The 22297-nt window shown below is 49.7% G+C and overlaps 1 protein-coding gene across 4 annotated transcripts in view; it reads left to right on the top strand.

Moving 5' to 3' along the window:
• The window catches only part of CACNA2D2 (calcium voltage-gated channel auxiliary subunit alpha2delta 2), a 233036-nt gene that overhangs the window by 100696 nt on the left and 110043 nt on the right, over window positions 1-22297 (top strand). For all 4 annotated transcript variants that reach the window (XM_061458299.1, XM_061458297.1, XM_061458298.1 and 1 more), the window contains one exon: window positions 9172-9288. In XM_061458299.1, the coding sequence (XP_061314283.1) occupies window positions 9172-9288 (117 nt within the window). The remainder of the gene's footprint in view (window positions 1-9171; window positions 9289-22297) is intronic.

The following is a 22297-nucleotide window of genomic DNA, read 5'->3' on the forward strand; positions in this document are numbered from 1 at the left end:
GCTGCGTCTGACTGACAACTGCAGCTTTTCGTTGGCATAATCGCATGTTTTGGAGGTTGTGAAGATGAGGAAGGTGTAGGAACAGGGAAAGACGGGACAGCACAGATGGATGCCGTTGAAGCCCCTCATTGCTGCGGTTTTGCCATTGCACATGGCTGTTGATCTTTGCCTCCTGCGCTGTTGTTCCATGGCAGGCTGCAGCCACTCGCTGCCCCGCTCTTGTCAGCAATCAAATCAGGACCGGGGATCTCGGAAATCCTCAATCTGCTCTTGCAGTTCCTGTCTGAGCACTCTTGTGCTGTCTCTGCCCTGCTGTCGAAAAACGTGTGCCTTGTTATGCTCAGAAGTCCATGTTTGCTCTGTTTTCTCCCTCCACCTCACTCCTGATCTGTATTTTCATTTCCCCCAGTTTTGGGTTTGGGCATCTGATCAAAAGTGGCCAACTTTGAGCCTGGGTATTGCGGAGACTGGTTTGAATGGCACCCTGATGAAGGCTCTACCGACAGCATTTCTAATGGTCACCTTAATTGTCGTTTGAACTCAAGAACAGCGTTAACTTGTGCGGAAAGAACAACTGAATCCGAGTTTTTCAGTCTACAAGAGCCGAAACTAAAGTAGGACAAATCTTCACATATAGAACGGGGCACAGCAGCACGAGGCAGAAGTGCCTGTTCTGCATCAATTCTGGGTCTTTCCAACAAGAGCAAATTGCATCAAGGGATTTTCAGTTCAGGCTTCATAAAAAGCTTTCAGATAGGGTTGTGAAGTACTGGAGCATTTTGTCTCCTGAAGGAATCTCCATCACTGGGTGTCTTTTATGAGCAGGTCAGAGTAACATGTTAGGAATAACTGTCACAGTTATGTTAGAAATGACACATCCATGATACTGCATTCCATATCTGAAGGCTGAGGTTGCCTTCACAAGAGACATCCCATGGGATCTTTCTGGGTACCTATCAGTCCTGCTCCTGTGCCCCTCCAAAGCTGTGCTGAAAACAAGCCTGGGCTGGGTTTCTAGCTGGAGTCTTTGTGCTGCTGCTCAAGTCTTGCTGGTGGGACTTAATTGAAAACCTCAGCTGATGGGACTTTACAGGGGGTCACCTCTCTATTAAAATCTCCAGGTATGTGGCATATTTCTCTTAAAGATTCAGTTTCTGAACTACACTGGCTTAGGGAGCAGGAAGCACCACCAGGTGAAAGGATGCATCTGGAAATGCATGGAAGAAAGCTGTCTTTCTCTGGTCAAAAGGCAAACTTTTGTGAGCCTGTGCCGCCACAGAGGGGACAGAAAGCCATCAGGCTGGCTAGGAAAACGCAGAAGAGCATCAGTGTGGGCTCTGCAGCACCAGTAAGAGCAGGGCTCTTGAACAGCACAGGTTGGGTGGATCCTGCAAGAGCCAGAGGGATGTGTTGGACAAGTGGGTCTCTTCCAGCTTTGCTTCCAGCAGGTCTGTATGTTTACAGAAATGCTTCCAGTGCTCAAGATTAGGGATAAAAGCTTATAAACATGAATCTCTGAAGATAAGAGAAAGCCCCCACATTCACAGGAGAAGGTAAATGGAGATAATTGCCAAGTTGCTATTTCTTAAAGTTCAATTTCTTTAAAATAGATCATTACTCTGCAGAAAACTGTAGGGGTAACTGTTGACAGTGCTGACTTACGCTGGCCTAGATTTCAATTGCTCTAGCTCTAATAAGAGGTTTAGTTTAATTCCATGTCAGTGGAGCTAGCCCAAATTTCCATCACTGCAGCTGAGAGCTGAATTTGGCCAGTAGCAGCCATCAATAAGCATAAAAGGCAGTGCAAGGTAATTGTTACTCTTGTTCTTGTGTAGTTAGAAGGAAAGCCTGCAAAGTCTGTCTGCGAGCTTTAGTGTTTGAGGCTGCACAGCGCAAGCCCTTTTCCACAGCCCTTCCTACAAGAAGCAGCAGCTTTTCTGGCACAGAAGATAAAGCTGTTTTGGGAAAGAGGCCTGGTTATTTATGTACAGTCACATCTCTGAGGATCCGGGAGGCTTGCACGGCTCAGTGCAGAGCGAGCAAGGGAGCTGTGTGTGTGCTTGGGATGTGCTTGCAGGGAATGGGGAGCAGCCTTTGCCACGCTGCAGCCTCCCTACCCCAGCACCGTCACTGTCAGTGTGCTTCAGCCAAAGAGGCTGGGTGAAATGCTTTCCATCTTCTCTCAGCGATGCTGGTTCTTTCCTCATCCTCCCTTCTTGCTGCTGGGGAAACTGAGCCCAGTGAGGTCCCATTTTGGGTCTGTATTAGCTTTTGTACTTCCATTGTCCTAAACATTTAGCCTTGGAGGGAAGCAGCGCTATAAAAGAAAACAAAGGTTTAGACTGTCCAGCAACTGCAGGAAAGGCAGAGCTGCAGCTGCGCAAAGTCCAAGGCTGATCTGAGAAGCAGAGAAGTTTCTTGCTTTACCTTTCCCTAACCGTTTTCATCATCTTCTCTCATTCATCTAATTCACGTGCACTCTGAAGCCATCAGTCAAGGCACAAACCCTCCCTGGGCTCCCTTCTCCCTCCCTCTTCTCTGAGCCCTTCAGTGTCCCCTTCCTTCTTCCCGAGCCCTGCATTGTCCTGGTGGCTCCAGCAGAGTGTGTCCCCGGCTGCCCAAGAGAGCACTTGAGTCTCTCTCGGTTAAACTGGTGATCCATTCCAAAATTGATTTTCGTCCTTGCTTATAGGTAAACCGATGGGAAATTGAGTTCCGTTGACCCAATATACATCAAGCATGTCTTTCTGGGAGAGCTTCACGCGGAAGGATTTGTGCTGCTGTGTCAATGCAGCTTTTGATCTGACCTGTCCTTTGCTTCAGTGCAACATAATTTAATTCTCTTAGCGACACTGGGCTAAGCCCAGCGCGATCCAGTGTGTGGAGGCACTATTCTGATAGTGTAAAGCTGAACCATAGCAGAATAACACATCTTTATCTGTGACAGCATCCCCCCTAGGATGCACCTAGGGTGTTTAGGTGCAATTTTAATGATGCTGATCTGAAGTGCAGCTGTTCTGCATGGTCATGACTTAAACTGATTAAACTCTTCTGCATATATCCTGAAGGAAACAGTTAAGGTACCTTTTAAAACATACTGCGTTTTCCTTACAAAAGCTTTTACTATGTCCATGTAACCAGGACAGCAGCCAGAATCAAGGATCAAATTGAAGGGAATTGGTTTTTTTTCTGCTTTAGTGTACAAGTGTGTATTTTTAGCGATCGTGTGATCTCCGAATGCACTTAGGTACCTGTCTGAGGTGCTGTAGCTTTCTCTCCCTCACACACACTAGCATAGCAGTCTGTGCTGGGCTTATGCCCTGACCTGGCAGTGAGTCCCACACCAGCCAAGTGGCTGTGAGTGGGCAGAGGAGTGCCTGGGCAGAGCTCCCATCCTGGTGGAGACCCCATGTGTTCAGTGATTTATTTTTACAGCACTTTATCTAAAGGAGAAGCCTGAACTGGGGGTTGTGTGGTACTGAATTACCTTGCAGAAGATTCACTGTCTGCAGGCAGCCAGGCAGGTCTGTGGCTCCAAGAGCTTCTTGTACAAGGGTTTGGGTTGCTGAAGACTAAAAGCAGCTTTCCAGGCCAGGAGAGGTTTTCCCTAATCCAGGCTAACTGTGCATAGCCCTTTATCCCTGCCTGGTTGCTAAATTATGCATAGCAGTCTCAGGTCTGCTTCAGAGCTGGCAGGCCTGAGGTCTCAGTGTAGAGGCTCATGATCCTGGGTTGAGCGAGCAAAAGTCTTTCTGCTGCCACTGCCATAGAGGAGGGGAGATGTGGGTGCTGGTGCTGGACAGGGAGCACTGGAGGGGCTTCACCTCTCCATCCCTGGTGGCATGGGCTGCCTTCCTCTCTTGTCCTCTGTGGTACTGCTGCCTTTTAGCAGGCTCTTTAGCGAAGGAAGGAGGGCTCCGTTCCATGGTTTGTTTGCTTCAATTATAGCTGTCCATCCCTGAGGAGCCGCTAAACTGCGCGTTTCAGTGTCCTGCTTCTGCAGGAGAGCTGTGAAGAGCTGCTCGGAGGGCGCTTGCTTTTTATGAGGTAGGTGGGAGGAAGGAGCACAGCAGGGAGCTGGGGTTATGAATGTCAAGCTGTTTGCCTCCTGCCCGCACTCCAGCACATCCGCAGGCAGCGGGAGCTCCTGCTCTCGCTGAGCACAAGGCAGAGGGGGTGGCAAGGGGCAGCCGCCTTCCCCACGGCTCCTGAGGGGTCAGCATGGCCGGTGCCTGGGCTCGGGGCTGTTCTCAGTGCCATGTCCTCAGGGCTGGTGGCATCCATGGTACCGCCTCTGGGAGCTGGTGTGGGGTGGATTTACAAAGCGCCTCTGCTCACCTGCGGCTGCTTCCATCTTCCTGCCCCTCTCCCGGCTCCTTGACAGGGAAAACCAGGATTTAGCACCTTCCTGGATGATGGCTGCTTCACCAGAAGGCCACCCCCATGCCCTCTACCAGCCCCTGTCCCCCTCGGCCCTGCAGTGCTGTGTGATCTGCTCTGCACACCGTGGTGCGGCAGCACGGGCTGTCCCGGCGGCTGTCAGCGAGGTCGGTATGGCTCCTACCGCTGCCTGCTTGATTATCCCTGACGCTGCGCCGAGGCTGACATCCTCCTAATGTCATACAGACACTACGATGATTACCATCATTGCAAGAACTATAAGCACCAGACGATGAAATTTAACAGCAGTAGGTGCAGCAGGGATGAGATGGGAATTGTGCTGTCTCTGCTCTCTGCCTGTGGCCCTGAGCAGTCTCCATCTTCCAGCAGGATCTCTGGGGTTTTGCACTCCTTTTTCTCCCAGTTTCCCAGCCACAGTGCTCCTTGATCTGCCTGGACCATCTCACAGTGCTCTTGCTGGGCAATTCTTCTCTAGGCTCCCTCTTTGTCAGAGGGGTCTGCTCTGTGTACCCAAGACATGAGTAAGTCTGCTCAAAGGTTCCCCCTGATACCCTGAGCCACAGGGAAATGTCAGGACCCACCCCCCCCCCCCCCCATAGGCGGTAGGTGACTTGAAATGGGCCAGACCTCTGCTTGTGTAGTAGAGACCAACAGCTCCTGAAGCTCCCGTGGAAGCACTAGATAAGTGTCTGAGCAAGCAGTGCCTCCGAGGGCAGGTATCCTACTGCAGCAGTTGTTGTACTGACTAATTCCCTTTGCAGAGATCATATCTGGGTCACTGTATGAAGCTGGTGAGCATGGGCCTGGCTGTGGGAGCTTGCAGCATCCCCCTGAACAGAGACCTTCCCTGCCCCCCCATAATAATGTCAAGTGGGAAAACCCTTTTGTTTTCTAGTGCGTGGCCTTAGTAGGGCACAACCTGGCACAGTCGCATCTGTGGGGCATGGCTCTCGTGCCTTTAGAAGCGTGGTCAGTCTTTGGCCTCCCCGCTCTGGGTGCGATGCTCTGGGTGCAGGGAGGCAGTGCTCTGTTCTGCCTGGAGTACTCTGCTCTTTTGCAAGCGTGCCAGGCTTGCACTATGATTAAGGGCTGGTGTTTGGACTGCAGCTGACCAAACCAGGTGTATTGGACTCATACAGCAGGGGGAACAGTTCCTGGAAGATGACTGTCACCCAGACCAGATGCCTTTGCAGCAGGAGCCGGAGCTTTTCACAGCAGAGCTGCTGGGCTTGGCCCGGGGCAAAACCCAGCTGGGGTTTGTGCTGTGGTAATGGCCTGTATCCTGCCCAGTGGGGCTCCCAGCTGCTTCCTGAGGGTTCAGCCTTATGGTGGTTGTTCTTGTTCTGTGGTGGGGTGGGGGTCTTGCCATGGAGATGGTGCTGTGCAAGCACAGCAGGGTGCTGTCCCACAGATACCTTGATTTGTGGGGAAACACTGCTTCCTGGGGGAATGGATCTATGGGGAGAGGGGAGCTGGTTTGGGTTGCATATGTACCTCCCTATCCCAGCCCTCCCATCAGTGTCCTCCCTATTGTCCTGAGCTATTGTCAAGGAGGCTGGAGCTATTGTCTCCCTATTGTCCAGGAGGCTGGAGCCTGATCCTGCTGCTGTGCAGGGAAGCCCCAGGAGGCTGGGGCTGAGGAGACAATGTTCACTTTCTCGTGGTGCCCAAAGGCACACATACTAATGGTGCTCTACAGGGAGATCCCCCAGAGTTTGTTGTTTTCCTTCCTGTTTTATCATCAGATAACTTGACCCATGGGAAGGTGCTGGGTCCCCTTGCAGCAGCTCACTGAGTAGTGATTCCTGCACCCCTGGAAGCATTCCTGCACCCTTTTCCTTCCCGGACTTCCTGGTTTCATAGTGCTGGGTGTGCCCATGGGGAACAGGGAAGGGGCAAATGCTTCCTCTGAACCCTGACAGCTCCCTGGATACATAGGCACGGGGAATTAACAGCAGAGATGAGCATCATTTGTTGTGCATTAGGAGCAAGGCAAACAAGTGAATTTGGGGAATGGATGTTGGAGGCAGCATCAGATCTGCCTCTTCAGTTACATGGTTGCTGTGAACGTGTACTGGCAATTGGCAGTGTTACCAGCTCTGCTTTTCAGTAAGGCTACTCAGCACTGCAGTGCTGATTTAGCTCATCTGCTCAGCTGTTGATAATTGCATGATGCTCAGAAGTGTTTGGAATCACATTTTCCATGTTGCAGGTTGTCTTGCGCTGTCTGTGCAGTAACTTCAAGTTTGCCAACCACATTGAGCAGGGCTGATGCAAGGGCCTCACGTCTTGTTTCAGCGTGGATGGAGGACGAGAAGAGAAGGTGGCTGGTGTCTTCTGCCAAGAAACAAGTGATGGGACAAAAGGAAATGGCTTCATGCTGTGCCAGGGGATCTTGACACTGGATATTAGGAACAATTTCTTTACTGAAAGGGTGCTCAGGCATTGGAACAGGCTGTCCAGGGCAGGGCTGGAGTCACCCTCCCTGCAAGTGTTCGCAAGCCATGTGGATGAGGCTCTTAGTGATATGGTTTAGTGGTGGCCTTGGCAGTGCTGGGGTAAGAGTTGGACTGGATGAGCTTAAAGGGCTTTTCCAACCGTGTTGATTCTGTGATTGCTTCACTCTGATGCTCCTGCATTGCCTCCCCTCCCTGCCTGCCAGGGGTACGTGCAGACTGTGAGGGGATGGACTCTGTTTGCAAAGGGATTGCAGAGTAAAACCCAGACTACCAAGAGCGTGCAACTTGCACCCCCCTTCTCCCTGGGGTGCCACTGTAGCCGAGTGTGAGCTGAATGTGAGAATTCCGCAATTCCACATGGAATCAGAGCAGCGGTTTCTTGACTCCCAGGTCCCTGCTCTTACAAATTTCCAACCCAGGTCCCAGAGCACTGGATCACAGGAGAATCTCAATGAGAAAGGTTTCTAACCTGGAGAGAACTGAGGGCCTTTGCCATCACTGAGGAGCGTTTGGGATGTCTTTGGCCAGAAAAAGCCTCCCAATATGGGAAATGCCACCTTAGATAAGTAAAACCCAGCCAAGTTCTGAGCAACCCAAACCAACACGCTGCAGTGGAGAGTGCGAAGCTGTCTGCATTGCCTGGAGCACTCCCATTCATTCCCCTGCCTGTCTGGTACGGTCTTGTGCACGTATGGTCACTGTTAATTCCTGTTGGATCTTTCTAATTAACGCTGATGAACTGCTCAGCCAGGAAGACTGCAGAGCTCTGCAGCCGCAGAGAGGCTGGGGGAGCATCTCCTGCTTTCTTTCTCCTCCCTTGTGGACAGGCACCGTTTCTACCCGTAACCAATAGGAACTAATTTTCTCTTTCATAATAGAAATACTAATGTCAGGACTCCCTCCTTACCCAAAGCTTTCTCCTTGAGATTGCTCCTCTTTGCTTTCCTAATTGCCGCTGCTCAGCTGGAGGTGGTGCATGTCTTCCAAATACATTATTTTGTTATGCTGTTACTTACCAAAGAGGAAAAAAAACGTAGAGTATGATAGAATATTGCTTTATGTGGAGCTTTCCTCGCCTTAACCCCTTCTGTGCCGATGTGGGCCGTTTTTCCCTAGCACAGGATGTTTTGCTATTGGCAATATGTGCTTTTTGGTGTGATGGAGCTCTGATGTGAAGAACATGTAGAAATTGTTTCTCCTGGAGCCTTAGGATGCCTCTAAAACGTGTTCTCTTACTAAAGCATCCTTTCTGGAATCGCTCCACTCACATAATGATGACCTGTAATAAGACAGGAGTTGCTGAATTGATGTGAAGCAGGGGTGGGTTGGGGACCCAAATGATTTGGGTGAAGCCCTTGGGAAGAGATTGGCTGAAAACTTCTGAGCATTTTGTGTGGCACCCCACTGATGGAGGTGGTGGTCACCACCTGGCAGGCAGGGCAGGTCACCTGCATCCCTTGGGGCTTTTGGGGGGCAGAAAAAAAAACCCAACAGTTGCCTAGAGTAGAGCTAGGATGGAATGATGATGTATGTGATAGGACAAGGGGTAACGGGTTAAGACTTAAACAGGTGAAGTTTAGATTGGACCTAAGGAAGAAGTTCTTTACTGTAAGGGTGGTGAGGCACTGGAATGGGTCGCCCAGGGAGGTTGTGAATGCTCCATCCCTGGCAGTGTTCAAGGCCAGGTTGGACAGAGCCTTGGGTGAGAAGGTTTAGTGTGAGGTGTCCCTGCCCATGGCAGGGGGTTGGAACTGGATGATCTTAAGGTCCTTTCCAACCCTAACTATTCTATGATTCTATGCAGACACAGTGTTGTGCTCCACACCTGAGGATCCCTGCTGGCAGCACAGAGGGGCTGGGGGCAGGCAGGGAGCTGGGCTCGTGCTTGTGGAATTCAGCAAGTGGGGAGGGGAAGAGCGAGCGGTCAGTGGGCTTCAACTGCCCTTGGGTGAGGGAAAGCAGAGGAGGAGCGTGGTGGCTCTGCCTGTGCTGCTGCTGTGGCTCAGCAGAGGCAGAGGGGTGCGCAGTGTGATGGGCAGCTCAGCTTTTGAGAGAGGGGGGTGTGCTTACAGCCTGCAAGTGTGAGGGGAAGCAGCTATAAAGCCAGTGGTGTGGGCAGCAGGTCAAATGCCTTTTTTTTTTGCCCTGGCTGCAAAGCCTTTCTTCCTTGCTCCACTCATTTCCAAAGCTTATATTGTTCCTTAATCCATATTGCTAAAATTCTGTGTTAGAGGATCAGCTTTTCTGTGGGAAGACTGCTGTACTTCGCTCTAATATTGACTGTCTTTCTTTCTCTTGTTTCCCTTCTTAGATCTACAATGAGAATAGAAACCTGTTTGAAGTCAAGGAGAATGTGCCCAGGAAATTGGTGGAGAAGGTCGCAGGGGACATTGAGAGCCTCTTGGCCAAGAAAGTCCGTGCTTTAAAGGTAAGGGGATGGCCCTGGTGCCAATCCTTAGACAGATATGATCAGTTTAAAGAAGAGGGTTGATGCTGGTGTAGCATTATGATCTCAGCTTCAAAGTAATTGCGGTGGTTGTGTGGCCTTTTCTGGGAACTGCCTCCTGCAGTTGCATACTCATATGGAGTGTGTCTGGGATGTGAGGTGAGAGCATATCACAGGAGGAGCTACTACAGGAGTCGTCTTGCTTTTTATCTGCTCCCACCATCATGGGAGCACCTGAAGGTTCTGTAATAAGTATACAAGTGACAGCAAAAGCCTGGCAGCGAGTTTGACCCGCTCATTTAACTGAGGTGTGGTGAATGGGAGCAGTGTCCCTGCAATAGCTCATGGGCTTGTTTCAGACAAGTGGGGGTTTTCCCATCGAGGGGAGGGCGTGCTGAAATGTTTGTGCCAGTGCCTGGTACTTGAATCCTGTGACTCTGGGTGTGAGTTGCCCTGGTGGGTTCACACATTTCCAATCTACCATCCTGTTTTATAATGCTCCTTTTAAAATGAATTCATCTTATCTGTAGTGGAGCAAGGTGACAGCAGGTCTGTGCTCTGCTATGGCATTCTCTGCTGATGGGGAAGAGACAAGTAATTGCCTTCCTGGAGAGACAAAGATACCCTCCGCACTGCAGAGGGGCTTGGGAGCCACAAAAGAGCTTCATGCACCGGAGCCATAAGGTCTTCTCAAGTACTTGCTGTTGGGTTTGGGCAGGACTGGTTGATGTGTTGTTAAGGGCTTGGCTGATGCTGGACCTGAGACAAAGGCATGATTCTGGCAGTGCTGGTTAGATAATGAGCCCTTGGGGAACAGTGAGCCATTGACCTGGATTAGCCCTTTCAAGGGGACTCCTTCAGAGTGCAGTTTCTGGATGGAGCAGTTTCTTACATCCAGCTTGCACATGCATTCTTGTCGTGCAGATTTGGTGGTACTGCCAAGAAGATCTGGAAATGGGGAAATTGATGGGGGAGGAGAAATTGGATCTTCTGAATTTCTTCCACATTGTGCTAAGCTCCTTTGAAGCAGTGGGGCTCCCACAGCTTCTTCCACTCTCCAGCCTGTGTTTTCTTCTGCCTCAGCTCTCCCCTTAGTTGAATCATCTCTTCTGGAGTCATTTCCTCCCCTTCTCTCATGACTCACAACAGTGATGATGACTTCTTGAAATGTATTTTTCAGCATCTGAGTCAGGTGGGACTCCATGTATCAGCCAGGGCAGGTGAGGAGGGAGAAATGGAGCCTCTCCTCGATGTATGAATTGCCAGATCACTCATGTGCTCACTCTATGGAAAAGAGGCATCCCTGTCTCCCTTGCTGCAGGAGGGAGAAGGGATGTTGCCTGTGCTTTGGGGCTTTGTAGGAAGGTGCCAGCCAGCCTTTGGGCACACGTGATGGATGCATAGTTCAAGAGTGCCGTTCTGATTAGGTGGTGATTCAATCCAATCATCAAAGAGCCTGTTTGTTTCTAAGTGAAAATATTAATATGTCTTTATTAAAGTTAAACTGTGTGCAGAGCACTGATTAATAATACATAGTATCTTGCCTTGTGTGTTGCATTTCTAAGAAGCAGAAATCAAGCACAAGAAACCAAACTCATCTGTCTGGCCCTGACAGCTCTGGTGCAGCCTCATGGCACAGGTCTGGCACTAGCAGGACACTAATTTCCTGTGTGCATTTCGGAGCGCTGGAGCCAGGTCTGGGTATGTGTGTGTACAGAGAGAGCAATTGCTTCCTAAAAGAAGCCATCTACAAGGGGCTGGTTATTTGGATGCTGTCCCTCCTTTTTTGTTCCAGACCATCGCATCTGATGACAGTCCACCATGGGACAGAAAAATTCCTAGGAAGATCATAGAATCATAGAATAGTTAGGGTTGGAAAGGACCTTAAGATCATCAAGTTCCAACCCCCCTGCCATGGGCAGGGACACCTCACGCTAAATCATCTCACCCAAGGCCTTGTTCAGCCTGGCCTTGAACACTGCCAGGGATGGAGCATTCACAGCTTCCCTGGGCAACCCATTCCAGTGCCTCACCACCCTCACAGGAAAGAATTTCCTCCTTAGATCCAATCTAAACTTCGCTTGTTTAAGTTTGAACCCGTTACCCCTTGTCCTTTCACTACAGTCTCTAAATGAAAAGTCCCTCCCCAGCATCCCTATAGGCCCCGATCTTTTGCAATCCTCTCTGTTCCATCTGGCACTAGACAAGAGCATCTGCATTCGGGTCCTGGGGGACTTGTACCTCTGTCCCATCCAGGCCTCTGTTTGACAGGGATTTGCACTAACTGCCCTTTTCCCCAGCATCCTCCAGTGTCTTTTTTCTATGATGATTTCATTGCTTCAAGCCTGCCCCCACAGTCTCCTTTGGGCTCTGTAGTTCCAGCTGCTTTTTATTCCCAAGGTTTAGCAAAAGTACAGCTCATATGAAGTGGAAGTAATAGATATTGCTGAGGTGGAGTAAATCCTGAAGGAGCTGACATAACTTTTACCCTGTGTATTGCATTGTGAAGAAGTTCCAGAGATCTTGCTATAGGTGAGGTGCAAGAAAACAGGACATATGTTCCCAACCAGGTGCTTTAAGGGACTGCTCTTGAGCTTGCCCTTGTTAGGGCTAAGAGACAGACATCTTCCCTCATGTGTGAAAAGGAACAAGGTGGCAGGTTGCCACATCACAAATCCCCATTGTGTTTTCCGTGTGCTGGGGATCGCAGCTGGCTGGCTTGTGGCTCAATGCCACCTGAGACTAGACCTCGACAGGTTGGTTGGGTGCCAAGCAGATTCTTTGCCACTTTTCTAACTTAAATTTCTAGTTTCTTCTTCAATCTCTTAGTATGTTCAGACCCCTGCTTGCCTTTTTATGTGTTGAGAGGGACGTGTGCAGGCTAGGGCTTCTTGGGTGAGCTTGTTTAGGAGACCAGATGTTGGAGTTCAGTGCTGGTGGAGCACTGAATGAACCAAATCAAAGCCATCACCTGGGAGTGGGCACAGGGAACATCTGTCTCTGGATTCCCAAACCCAAGGGGCATTTTTCTCTCTTCCCTTTTCTTTCTGTGTAGCCTAAGGTTCCCCAACTCACCTGTAGTGAGAGCCTCAGTGGCTGTTTGGTGGGCTTGATGAAGATGAGCAATAGAACATTCTCCATAGAAGGGAAAGGAAGTAGCAAAGGTAAAAGGCATTGGAAGGAGCCTCCCTTGCCATCAGATGCAGCTCCTCGCCTTCTCCATGTGCCCAGACCACGAGGGAATCTCTTCTTCCCTTGCCTGTGCTGTTGCCATTCCCACCTTGTGCTCTGCAAGTAGACCAGGGCTGTTTCTTCATGCCACACCATGTCCCTGATTGCCCCAGCTCTGCTGCTTGCGGCCATCAAGGAGCTCTTGGCAGCCCAGCCCTGCTTCCTCACCTGTGCTGGCAATGCCAAACACATGGATCAAAGCAAAGGAGTGGCAGAGGGGCTGCTGAGGTGGTGAAAGACTTTGGGAAGTGTGGCTGAGGGGTTGCTGCACCACTTTTGCTGTGCAGGCTCAGCACCTCAGGAGAGTCTTCTATGGCTGCAAAAGCACCTCTGCAACGAAAAGGTGCTGGGGGCCCAGGTGGAGGTCACTGCTGGTGGTGCAGGATCAAGGAGGGTATTTCCTCCTCTTCTTCAGGCCACAGGCACTCCAGACCTGATTCTTTTATAATACCAGGTGAAGTGCGTGAGTGATGCTTCCAAGTGTGTCCTTGCCTGAAGCTTTGCAGACTGGGGTGAAGGGAGTTGTCATTTGGTGGAAGAGGAGGCTGAGAGATGGAAATTTTAGATCCTAAAGTATGTTTTAGGCTTGTTTCTACTTTTTATACAGTTCTTGCAAAGGCTGCTTTTGGATGCTGACTGCTTCATCCTTCACATACTTAACCACAGACAATTTGCTTTGCCTCCTGGGAGCAGCACATCCCACAGCTTACTGAGTGGGTTATGCCCTGAGGTGAGCTATTTATACACCGTGACCAGCCTAAAGATTGCTGTCTGTGCTGGTGGTCTTCCCCATCTCTAAGAAGAGGCCTCCTGATCCATAAAACTTGCTATGAATGTCTGCAGGCTCTGGCATTGCCCCCATGGGACACTGGTGACATGACTGGGCAGGTGTCTTTTCCAAAGAGCTGGTTTAGTTTTGCATACTGTACATCACTTTTGACTTAAGGTGAAGTTTGGTATTTTCCCAGTGGAGCTCAGCTGTGTGCAGTGCCATGTGTTGAGCAGGAGGGCAGCAAGGTGGCATTTCGTGTCTTGGAGAATTTATGGTGTGTATTGTGCATGTGTGTGTTTTACATAGATGTATGTGTAGCAGGCTTGGTGCACCTTGCATGACTCTGGTGATGAGAGAACTAAGAGCACTTACCACTAGTTAAGAGAAAAGTTTGTGGGGGTTTGTTTATTCTGCTCTTGTGGAATTTAACTGCATATTTTGGGTTAAAACTTAAACAGGGGCAGTTTAGATGGGATGTAAGGAAGAAGTTCTTTACTGTGAGGGTGGTGAGGCACTGGAATGGCTTGCCCAAGGATGTTGTGAATGCTCCATCCCTGGCAGCATTCAAGACTGGGTTGGATGGAGCCTCGGGTGACGTGGTTTAGTGTGAGGTGTCCCTGCCCATGGCAGGGGGCTTGGAACTGGATGATCTTAAGGTCCTTTCCAACATTCTGTGGTTCTCTGATTTCTGTTGCTATGTGTTTGGCTCCAGTGTGGATTAAGCATTCGGCGGAAAGGAGGGCTTTGTTAGAAGGGTTCAAGGCTCCTGTTCCTTCAGCTAAGGTGTAGAAGCTCACAATGCATTTCACTGAAGGCTTTCAGATTTCCCTGTAGGAAAACCTACACTTGGCATTAGATGTCTTCTTTTGACAGAAAAATGAATTCAAAGGACAAGACTGGGTATTTTCTGTGTTTTGAAAGCATGCTGCAGGGATGACTGGCTGGGTTTCCAGTGGCTTTCCCCAGGGTATTCCCATCTTCCTTTACCTTGGATCCTAAGGGATGGTGGCTGGAAGAGCCGGGATTTGGTGCACAGCAAAGGTGATTGATCTGGAAATGAGTAAAGCCTGGGGTTTTATACTGCCTTAACCAAACTTCTCAGTTCTGAACCTGATTTCTATCAGCTGCCCTCATTTGGGGTTTTCCTGCTTACTGGCATTTTTTCCTTGCATGTTCCTTCTGATGTGACAGTGCAGTTAGTACTTGGCCATGCTTCAGGATCCTCAGATGGAGGTGAGGTGGGAGTTTGGTGCATTACCACAAAGTACTTAGCAAGCCAGCTCCTTGGAGGTGAGAGCTGGTCAGCGGGGTAGGAGCTCAGGCCGGTTGTGCTTTTAGTCCCGGCTCAGTGCTCAGTGCATTACTGCTCAGCTGGGACAGGTTCCAAGCTCTATTTATGTCTGGCACAAGCATATATCAAGAGTGCAGAGGAGATTTAACTGGACAGGTTTATCCCTTTAACAATTCTGATAGCCCTGAGATTTCCCTTGCAGGTATGTGGTGAACAGAGTGTTTATCAGCCCTTCTGCTCCCTGATAGGGACAATAAAAGGTTTCATTTGTCTGAAGAGCTGCAAAAACTGGCATGCAGCAAAGCATCTCTCAGCCCAGTTCAGAGCATCTCCCCACTGACCTCTGTCGTGGCATGGGCTGGCAGGGAATGAGCAGTGCGGGCACAGCAGCTTTGTCTTCTCTCCTTTGCTGGTCTTGGTCCCTCTGGTCTTGGTGGCACGTGGTGTTCAGGGCAGGCAGTGAAGGGGGTCAGCATTCAGCAGGAGCTGGGGTCGAGCTGGGTTTCTCCTCTGCTGCTGGCAGTTTAAGGTCCTGTTGCCACCTCGCTGCCCTGCTGTGCTGCCTAAAACAAGTTCTTCCAGGCACTTGCTGGCCAAGTCGTTGGTGTGTTTAACTAGATGGATCCCAGGACGGGAGACAGAGCCCTTCCTGAGCTGCAGTGCATGGGGGTTCAGGTTGGGTGGCACCATGCAGTGCTGCACACATGGCCCTGGTGGGTTTTCCTGCTGTGGTGTGATCTATGGCCCTGGATTTTACCTGGTGGGGGATTTCTGGCCGTGGCAGAAGACCAGAAGTGGTCGCTCCCTGGCCTGCTGGGTCCCAGCCCAGTGTCCAAGCTAAGGGGTTTGGTACCCATCTCATCTAGACAGCAAAATGAGGGAGGAAAGAGGGAATAAAGGTAGTGGTGGGATGTGGGGCTTCATTGCCCCATGCATACTCACCCTGTTCCAGCCACACGGCCATGAAGAGGAGCAATTCCATTCATGGGGGAAGGACTGTAACCAACATAAGCCTTGTGCATGCTGAAGTACAAAACGTTGAAGGGTATGATCTCTGTGCTTAATTCACAGTGACAAATCCATCCCTCTTCCTGCTGCTTTGCAAATTGGTTGGTGGCTTTTGTTTTTAATGCTGTTTTTAATTTGCTTCTAATCAGGCCCTGGCTGCCTGTCCCTATGTATTCATGTATGTATGTATTTATTCAATCCTGTGTGTGTGTCATCTCCTGCCTTGCGATTTGTTCTTGTGCTGGACCTCCTCCATTAATCCAATTTGAATCCAACCTCCCAGGTCTGGGATTTTAATTCACAGATTGCAGAGGGGACCCACACAATGCCTGCACACCAGGACGGGGGTTTGTTGTCTAATCTAATCAGGGACAATCAGATGTTTGTAACAAGTCTATCAAAACTGTATTGGGCCAGTTTGCCAAGCGATATAACCAGCTTTCTTAATAGCGCTAACACGATTTAGGGCTTCCTGCGCTTCCATGCAGATTATGTTGAAGGTTTCCCTTTCTTCTCCCATGAACGCTTGGCAGCAGCCCAGCCCAATGGGCTTTACAACTTCATAAGCTGCTTGGTGCACCCTGCAGCAGCAGGGGTTTGTGAGGACACGGGCTCCTGCTGCGTCTCCCCCAGCACCACGCATGCTGGAGGTTGGATGATCCCAAGGTATGGGCTCAGTGCTGCAAATGCATCTGGAGTAACGGATGGGGGAGTGAAAAGTGATGCTGCTGACCTGTATTCAGTTAGCCTCCATAGCAGGTCTCTAGCCATGCATGCAGATCATCAGCCCTCAGGCACTGTGGGCTTGCGTGGCTGTTGGTATAGAGAAAGAAACCTGTGTCCTCTCTTGCCTTTGGCAAGTTGAGGCTGTTGGGTTTGGGTACTCGCTGTAAGAAGCCTGGACAGTTGCTGTTCAGGGTAGAGACATCTCGTGGGAGGATTTTGGGGGTGACCTCTCAAGACCTGGAGCAAAAGAGGAGGCAAAACCAGTTCTGCAAATGAGCTGATGTCTCTTACTATAGGTCTCCCATTGGAGTTATCTTAGTTTTCCTGTGCAAATAAACAGTTTTGTGATTTTCCCCCTCCTGAACACTGAAATATCCCTGTGGTCCCAGGCAGCTAGCTGTTAGGCAGGAGGTGAGCTTACACTGCTTCTCGCACTCCAGATCTGTACCACTCAGCTCTGCACCCGATGCCTTTACACAGGGATTTATTTTAGGCACATGGATTCCTCCCTACTCAGAGCATCTTTATTTTGGCAGGTACTATGTGTTGCACTCATCCCTGAGGTGGGCATGTCAAGGGGAGCTGCAGCACGCTGCCGGTGCCTGCGTTGCAGCCAGGGCTGAGGTTCATGGGCTCAGGTCACACAGCAGTGCTGGGAGTATTAGCTGGGCTTTTAGCCTCAGCAAAGCTTGCCCTGGCTCAGTGTGTGCTGCTGGGCTGCTTTGCGCACACAGGGAGGAAGACTATGAACCCCTTCTAATGGGAGCTAACCTTTCTTTAAGGGTTTAATCACTGTGCGTGCCTTCTCTTTTGCACTCTGCACCCTACAGTGGGAGGAACTTGGAGACCTCTGATACCAAGTGAAGGGAAGGATGAAATACTCCTTAAAGGGTGCCTTACTTCCCTTCCTAAAACCATGTTGTGTGTTTGACAGCAGTGTGCATGTTGTTTTCCAGTTTCCCCTGGTTTCTTCAGCACAGGAACAGCACTCTTAGAGATAACTAAGGCCATTAGTGTTGGCAAGGGCTTTGCAGCAGTTGTAGTTCTTGGCTGTCTCAAAGCTCAGGTCTGTCAGCTTGGTCCTTACCCTCTGAAGCTCCTGAAGCCTGGCAGGGCTGCCTTATTCTGTGCACTAAGGGGATGCACTTGGGGATGGCTGAAAGGGTAAAAGAAGATGGGCAAGACTAACTCATCTATATAGATATAAGAATGGTTAGGGATGCAATAGAGGAGAGGGTCTCTGAGGGATTCTGTGCTAGGGAAGACAATTGCCATTTAATTCTTTACAAAACAACCTTTAAACATGGTTGGGAAGATGTGTTTGCAACGATAGTGAAGCAAAACAAACCATGTCCCTGAAAAAAAAAGGGATTTATTTGAATTTCCTTGGTTAATCTTGGCGTGAGAAAATGCATTTCCGTGGCAGTGTGGAGGCTGGTGTTGTTTCTGTGCCCTGTCCTGTGGCTTTGTAATCTGTGCATGGTGGGCGAAGGAGAGGGGAGGACCTTTATTTCCCCAGGGTTGCCCCTGGTTTTGCAGGGAGTGTGTACCTCTATGCTTAGAAATCTGCTCTTAGTCCTTGAGAGCTCAGCCCCTGCTCCCCGGGTTGTCATACATCCTTGACGGGCTCTCTGAAGCCCAAACTCTTGGGCAGAAAAGGCTCCCACCAACTTATTCTCTTGTTTCATGTTTTTTTTCCCTCTGAATGTTGGAAATGCATCATCAGGGATGGAAGGCTCTTATATTGAACAGGAATAATGGACCTCGGCTGAAAAACTGAATCATTTTGAATTCAATTCAGGTAGATTGAGGATTATGGTTTTTTAAGGGTTTCATCCCCTCGTTGAACTAAAAATCAATTACTTGCATAGCTCTGTTTACAGACAAGTAGTGAAGTTAAAGACTCTAATGATTGAGGGGGTGGAGGTTTGGTCCTGGAGGTTAATGGACTCGCATGAAGCTTTTTGTCTCAAAAGCTCTCCTCAAATCCCGCCACCTTTTCCTAAAGCAAATGGATTTGGCAAGTCTCGTTTCTGCAGCCCACGAACCCCGAATCAGCTTGGGCACAGTTTATCTTGGTAGCTCTCTGCATGAGGGTCCTGTGGCTTGATGGCAGGGATGGCTGCAGGTGAAGGGCAGGAGGTGGTCGTGACAACAGCATGTGTAGTAAGCAAGCATCTTAGTTGACTCTGGGCAAGTGCTGCTGCGCTGTTACACAAGAGCTGGCACCTGAGCGTCTTGTAGTGTGGTGCCCAGTGGGGACTGTGCTTCCTGCTCCACCTAGCTTTGCTTTTCATCCCCTGAAGCTTTAATGGGGTGAGCCTGAAAGCCGTCAGCATCCAGCCCTACCCCATAGCACGGAGCTATTATATATTCCCAGAGCAGCTGATGTCCATTAAACATTTGAGTGACACTACAACAATGTGTAAAATATCTGTGATAAGGATCTGGCAAATCTTAATTTAAAAAAAGACAAGAATGTAAATTGCACATACAAATGTGATAAAGAGCCGGAGATAACATTAAAGAGATTGTATCAATGTAATGCAAGTTTAGTCCCAAAGCCTGTGATCTCCTCTTTGAAGAGGAGTTACTGGGGGCCTGTGGTATTCCAGTGGATGCTCAAATCATCCCAGTCCTCTGGACCAGCCGTCCCTGCAGCCAGCGTGCTGCATGGAAGCTGTCTGCTTGCTGGGGATTAATGAAAACCATTCCTGCCTCTACAATACAAATAATGTTCCTTGGAAAAAATAAAGTGCCCTTCTTTCTGCCTGCTGGCCCTTGGGTCGCTCAAAATGCAATTAAAGAGCAGCTTAATACAGCTTTGTGATGAAAAATCTGTCAGCATACATAGGCACAATCTGAAGCGAAAGCAAGATGGAAGGGATGTGAGCAGGAATGTTTAACCGTGTGCCTGCCTGCCCCATGGTGCTTGCGGAGCTGGGGCTGGAACTGGGATGTGGGGGGCTGGAACTGGGTTAGCTGGGGGAGCTGGCAGCCGGAGCTGGGCTGTGGGGTCATGGGGGCTGACCCGTGACCCAGCTCTGTGTGCCTCCAGAGTCACCCTTGCTCTGGCCTGGTATCCTACTTTATGTCCTTGCTTTCTGTCCCTCTGCTGCTGATCCGGATGTGCTACATCCCTGAAAGCAGCCAAGGAGCATGGCAGTAAAGGCTGTGGTAGTACCCTTCCCCAGGGGTTTGGAAGTGGCTGTGGGGTCAGTATTTGTGCCTGACAAAATGCCCCCTCCCACAGCTTTTAAGCATAATAATGGGAATTCAGGTTAAATGATGAGGGTTTCCTGCAGACATGAAAGTAAAGCTGGTGATTCCTTAGCAGAATTCCTTATGGAGCTGGGACTGAACAACTCTTCAGGAGCGTGATGGTCACAGCGGGCTCCTGTGACCAGCAGCAGGGCTGCCTGTCTGCTGCCCATCGCCGGCCTTTGGTGCTGCAAAAGGAGCGATCATCTTTGGCTGCCCTGTGTTTGCTGTTTGTGTGCATCACTTGGAAGAGGTGCGAGCTGAAATCTCACCTCGGCTGTACACAAGGAGCTGCTGTTCACTGGAGTTGTGGTGGGAGCAGTGTTTCGTGTTGCACGCCGGTAGATGGCACAGCTTTTATAGCTGCTAATTATATAGGCAGGAAACACGGGTCTGTGCCGTTCCTATTGCTGAGCTTAGCCATGCCTCGCTCTCCTCGCACCCCCCTGAGGGTGTGCCTGTAGCTGAGGAAGTTGGATAAGGTTACAGGAGAAGATGTTGAGCTTTGTGGCACTGGGCGGCAGTGGGAAACCCTGGTGGGGACAAGGAGGTGAGCAGCTGTGCTCTTGGATGGGCATGGGAGCGAGCGGACAAACAAAAAGGTGGTGGTAGTTTGGCTTCCCAAGCACATTCCAGCAAGGGATGAATTCCCTTGGGATAAATCTATTTGACTGCTCCAGCTTTATGCGTGGGGAAACTGAGGCTTGAAGAAATCATACATTGTCTTTCATACACCCGGGAACAAGAACTGTGCTTCCTAATTAAGTTCTGGGACTTTTAGCTCCAAGGTGTCCTTCATGCATGGCTGCTACAATAACACCTCCCTGGAGCTCAAAGCTCCTTCTCTCTGCTCTGCTTGGGTTTGGCACTATTGTTCTCTAGCTAGTTCAGCCTTTGAATGGGAATGTTTTGAGCAGAAAATGTGAAATGCATCCTTCTGAAAGAGCAAGAGCTGGATGCATCCTTAAATCTTCTCCCTGCGTGATGGTGCCGAGTGGTTTGTGCCTCCCTTAAGCAAAAGCAGTGCTCTGGCCCATTCAGGATGGGCATGTGGAGCTTGCTCAATGGTGGCCGCTGGAGTTGGGATGGTTGCTCAAGGGCAGTAAGGCAGCAGTGAAAGGGAGAGGAATGCTGCTTGTCCTTCCATGCCCTTGTCCTGGGAGATGTGCAGAGACCCCAGCATTAGAAGGAATCTTTCTTCCTACCTTCTGCCTGCTGAAGAACTTCTTTTCATGGCTGAAATTGATTCTTGTGAGTGGAGGGAAAGGATATATCCCAAATCTTGAGGGGCTGGAGTGCATGTAGAATATAAACCAGAATGTATGTATGTGCGGCTGTAAATAGAGTTGTCACTCTAAAAGGAATGGGGTTTCTAGTGCTTGTCAGATCATTTTTAAACCATTTTTATTACTAGATTACACTCTAAGATAAAATTTATTGTACCAAAAAGAGGGAAGGTGTAGGGCTTGACTGCAGATTTGGAAACACACTTAAAAATTATGGAGAACCTTTGAGCCTCAGCTGGAAGCAGGTTTAAAGGATGATTTCCTGATTTTGGTGCAAACTCTGCCCTCACCTGTCACCTTTCATAATCAAGCAATGGCGTCCCATGGGGACAGTGGCATGGAAGCTCCAGCTCATGAGTCTGTGTCATGTGTATGGGGCAAAAACTCTCCAGGGCACCTTTCCCAGCTGGGTGTTCCCTGAATGTGGCGTTAGAACAGCTGCCCTAAGGGTTTTGTGTCAAAACTGAGGGTCAATCCTAACACGTTGACTCTTCTTTTCCTGCCTCTCCCCCGTAAGCATTGCTCCTAAAACATTTTGTTCCAGTTATAGCCTTTATCTATGTTCAGTGCTACGTCTGCAAGCAAAATAAAAGCAGTGGGCTGACTCTTTAATTAGCTAGTCCTGGCAGGTACCAGTAGCATCTCTTCTTCCATCCTGGCCCCTTCCGTCTTTTCCTCCTAGTTGTTCCTGGTGATATCTGTCTGCCTTTGATCTGTGTTATAGAACCATAGAATAGTTAGGGTTGGAAAAGACCTTAAGATCATCAAGTTCCAACCCCCCGACCATGGGCATCAATGACAATGCTAACAGGGTGTTGTTCTCAGTCACCTCAGCCATTCATTTGATGCAGCGTGCCAAACAGCAGTCGTCTTCTCCTAACAAACTTGGACATCCAAGTTGTGTTGCTTTCATCTGCCCTGGTTTACATGACCATAAAGCACATCGCAGGCCAGATGCTGGAAGAAGCAGTTGCTTTGCAAGCTCCGTCTGAAATCTGCAGCCCCCTGCTCTGTGCAGGGCGGTAGGGAGATGCAAACAGAAGAGTGATCAGGGACTGGGGAGGGATGGTTGGATGCAGGAACCTCCTGCTTCCAGACCAGCTCCTGGGCTTGGTCAGGGCTTGACTTTTTTGAATGTTGCCACAAAGATTTGAAAGTCACTCAGTTCCTGGAGAGGTGAGAAGAACATCAGCTGGATTTAACTCTTAGACTTGTGCAGACCCATGTTTGCCATAACCCCTGGCCACTAAGCAACTAGATTCATTTTGCACACAGACTACTGCAGGTAGTCCCAGCTGCCTTGACATTAGCATTTTTCTGCCTCTCCCACCCCTACTCAAACCTGGAACCTCTGCAAGGTCCCATTCCGAGTAGCTGCTCTGCTCCCTCTGTGCCGAGCATCCCTGAAACCTGCGC

Source organism: Pezoporus flaviventris, unplaced genomic scaffold, assembly GCF_033815535.1.
Source record: "Pezoporus flaviventris isolate CSIRO_AGI_PZ_B2104156 unplaced genomic scaffold, CSIRO_AGI_Pfla_v1 ptg000026l, whole genome shotgun sequence".
Lineage (NCBI taxonomy): Eukaryota > Metazoa > Chordata > Aves > Psittaciformes > Psittacidae > Pezoporus > Pezoporus flaviventris.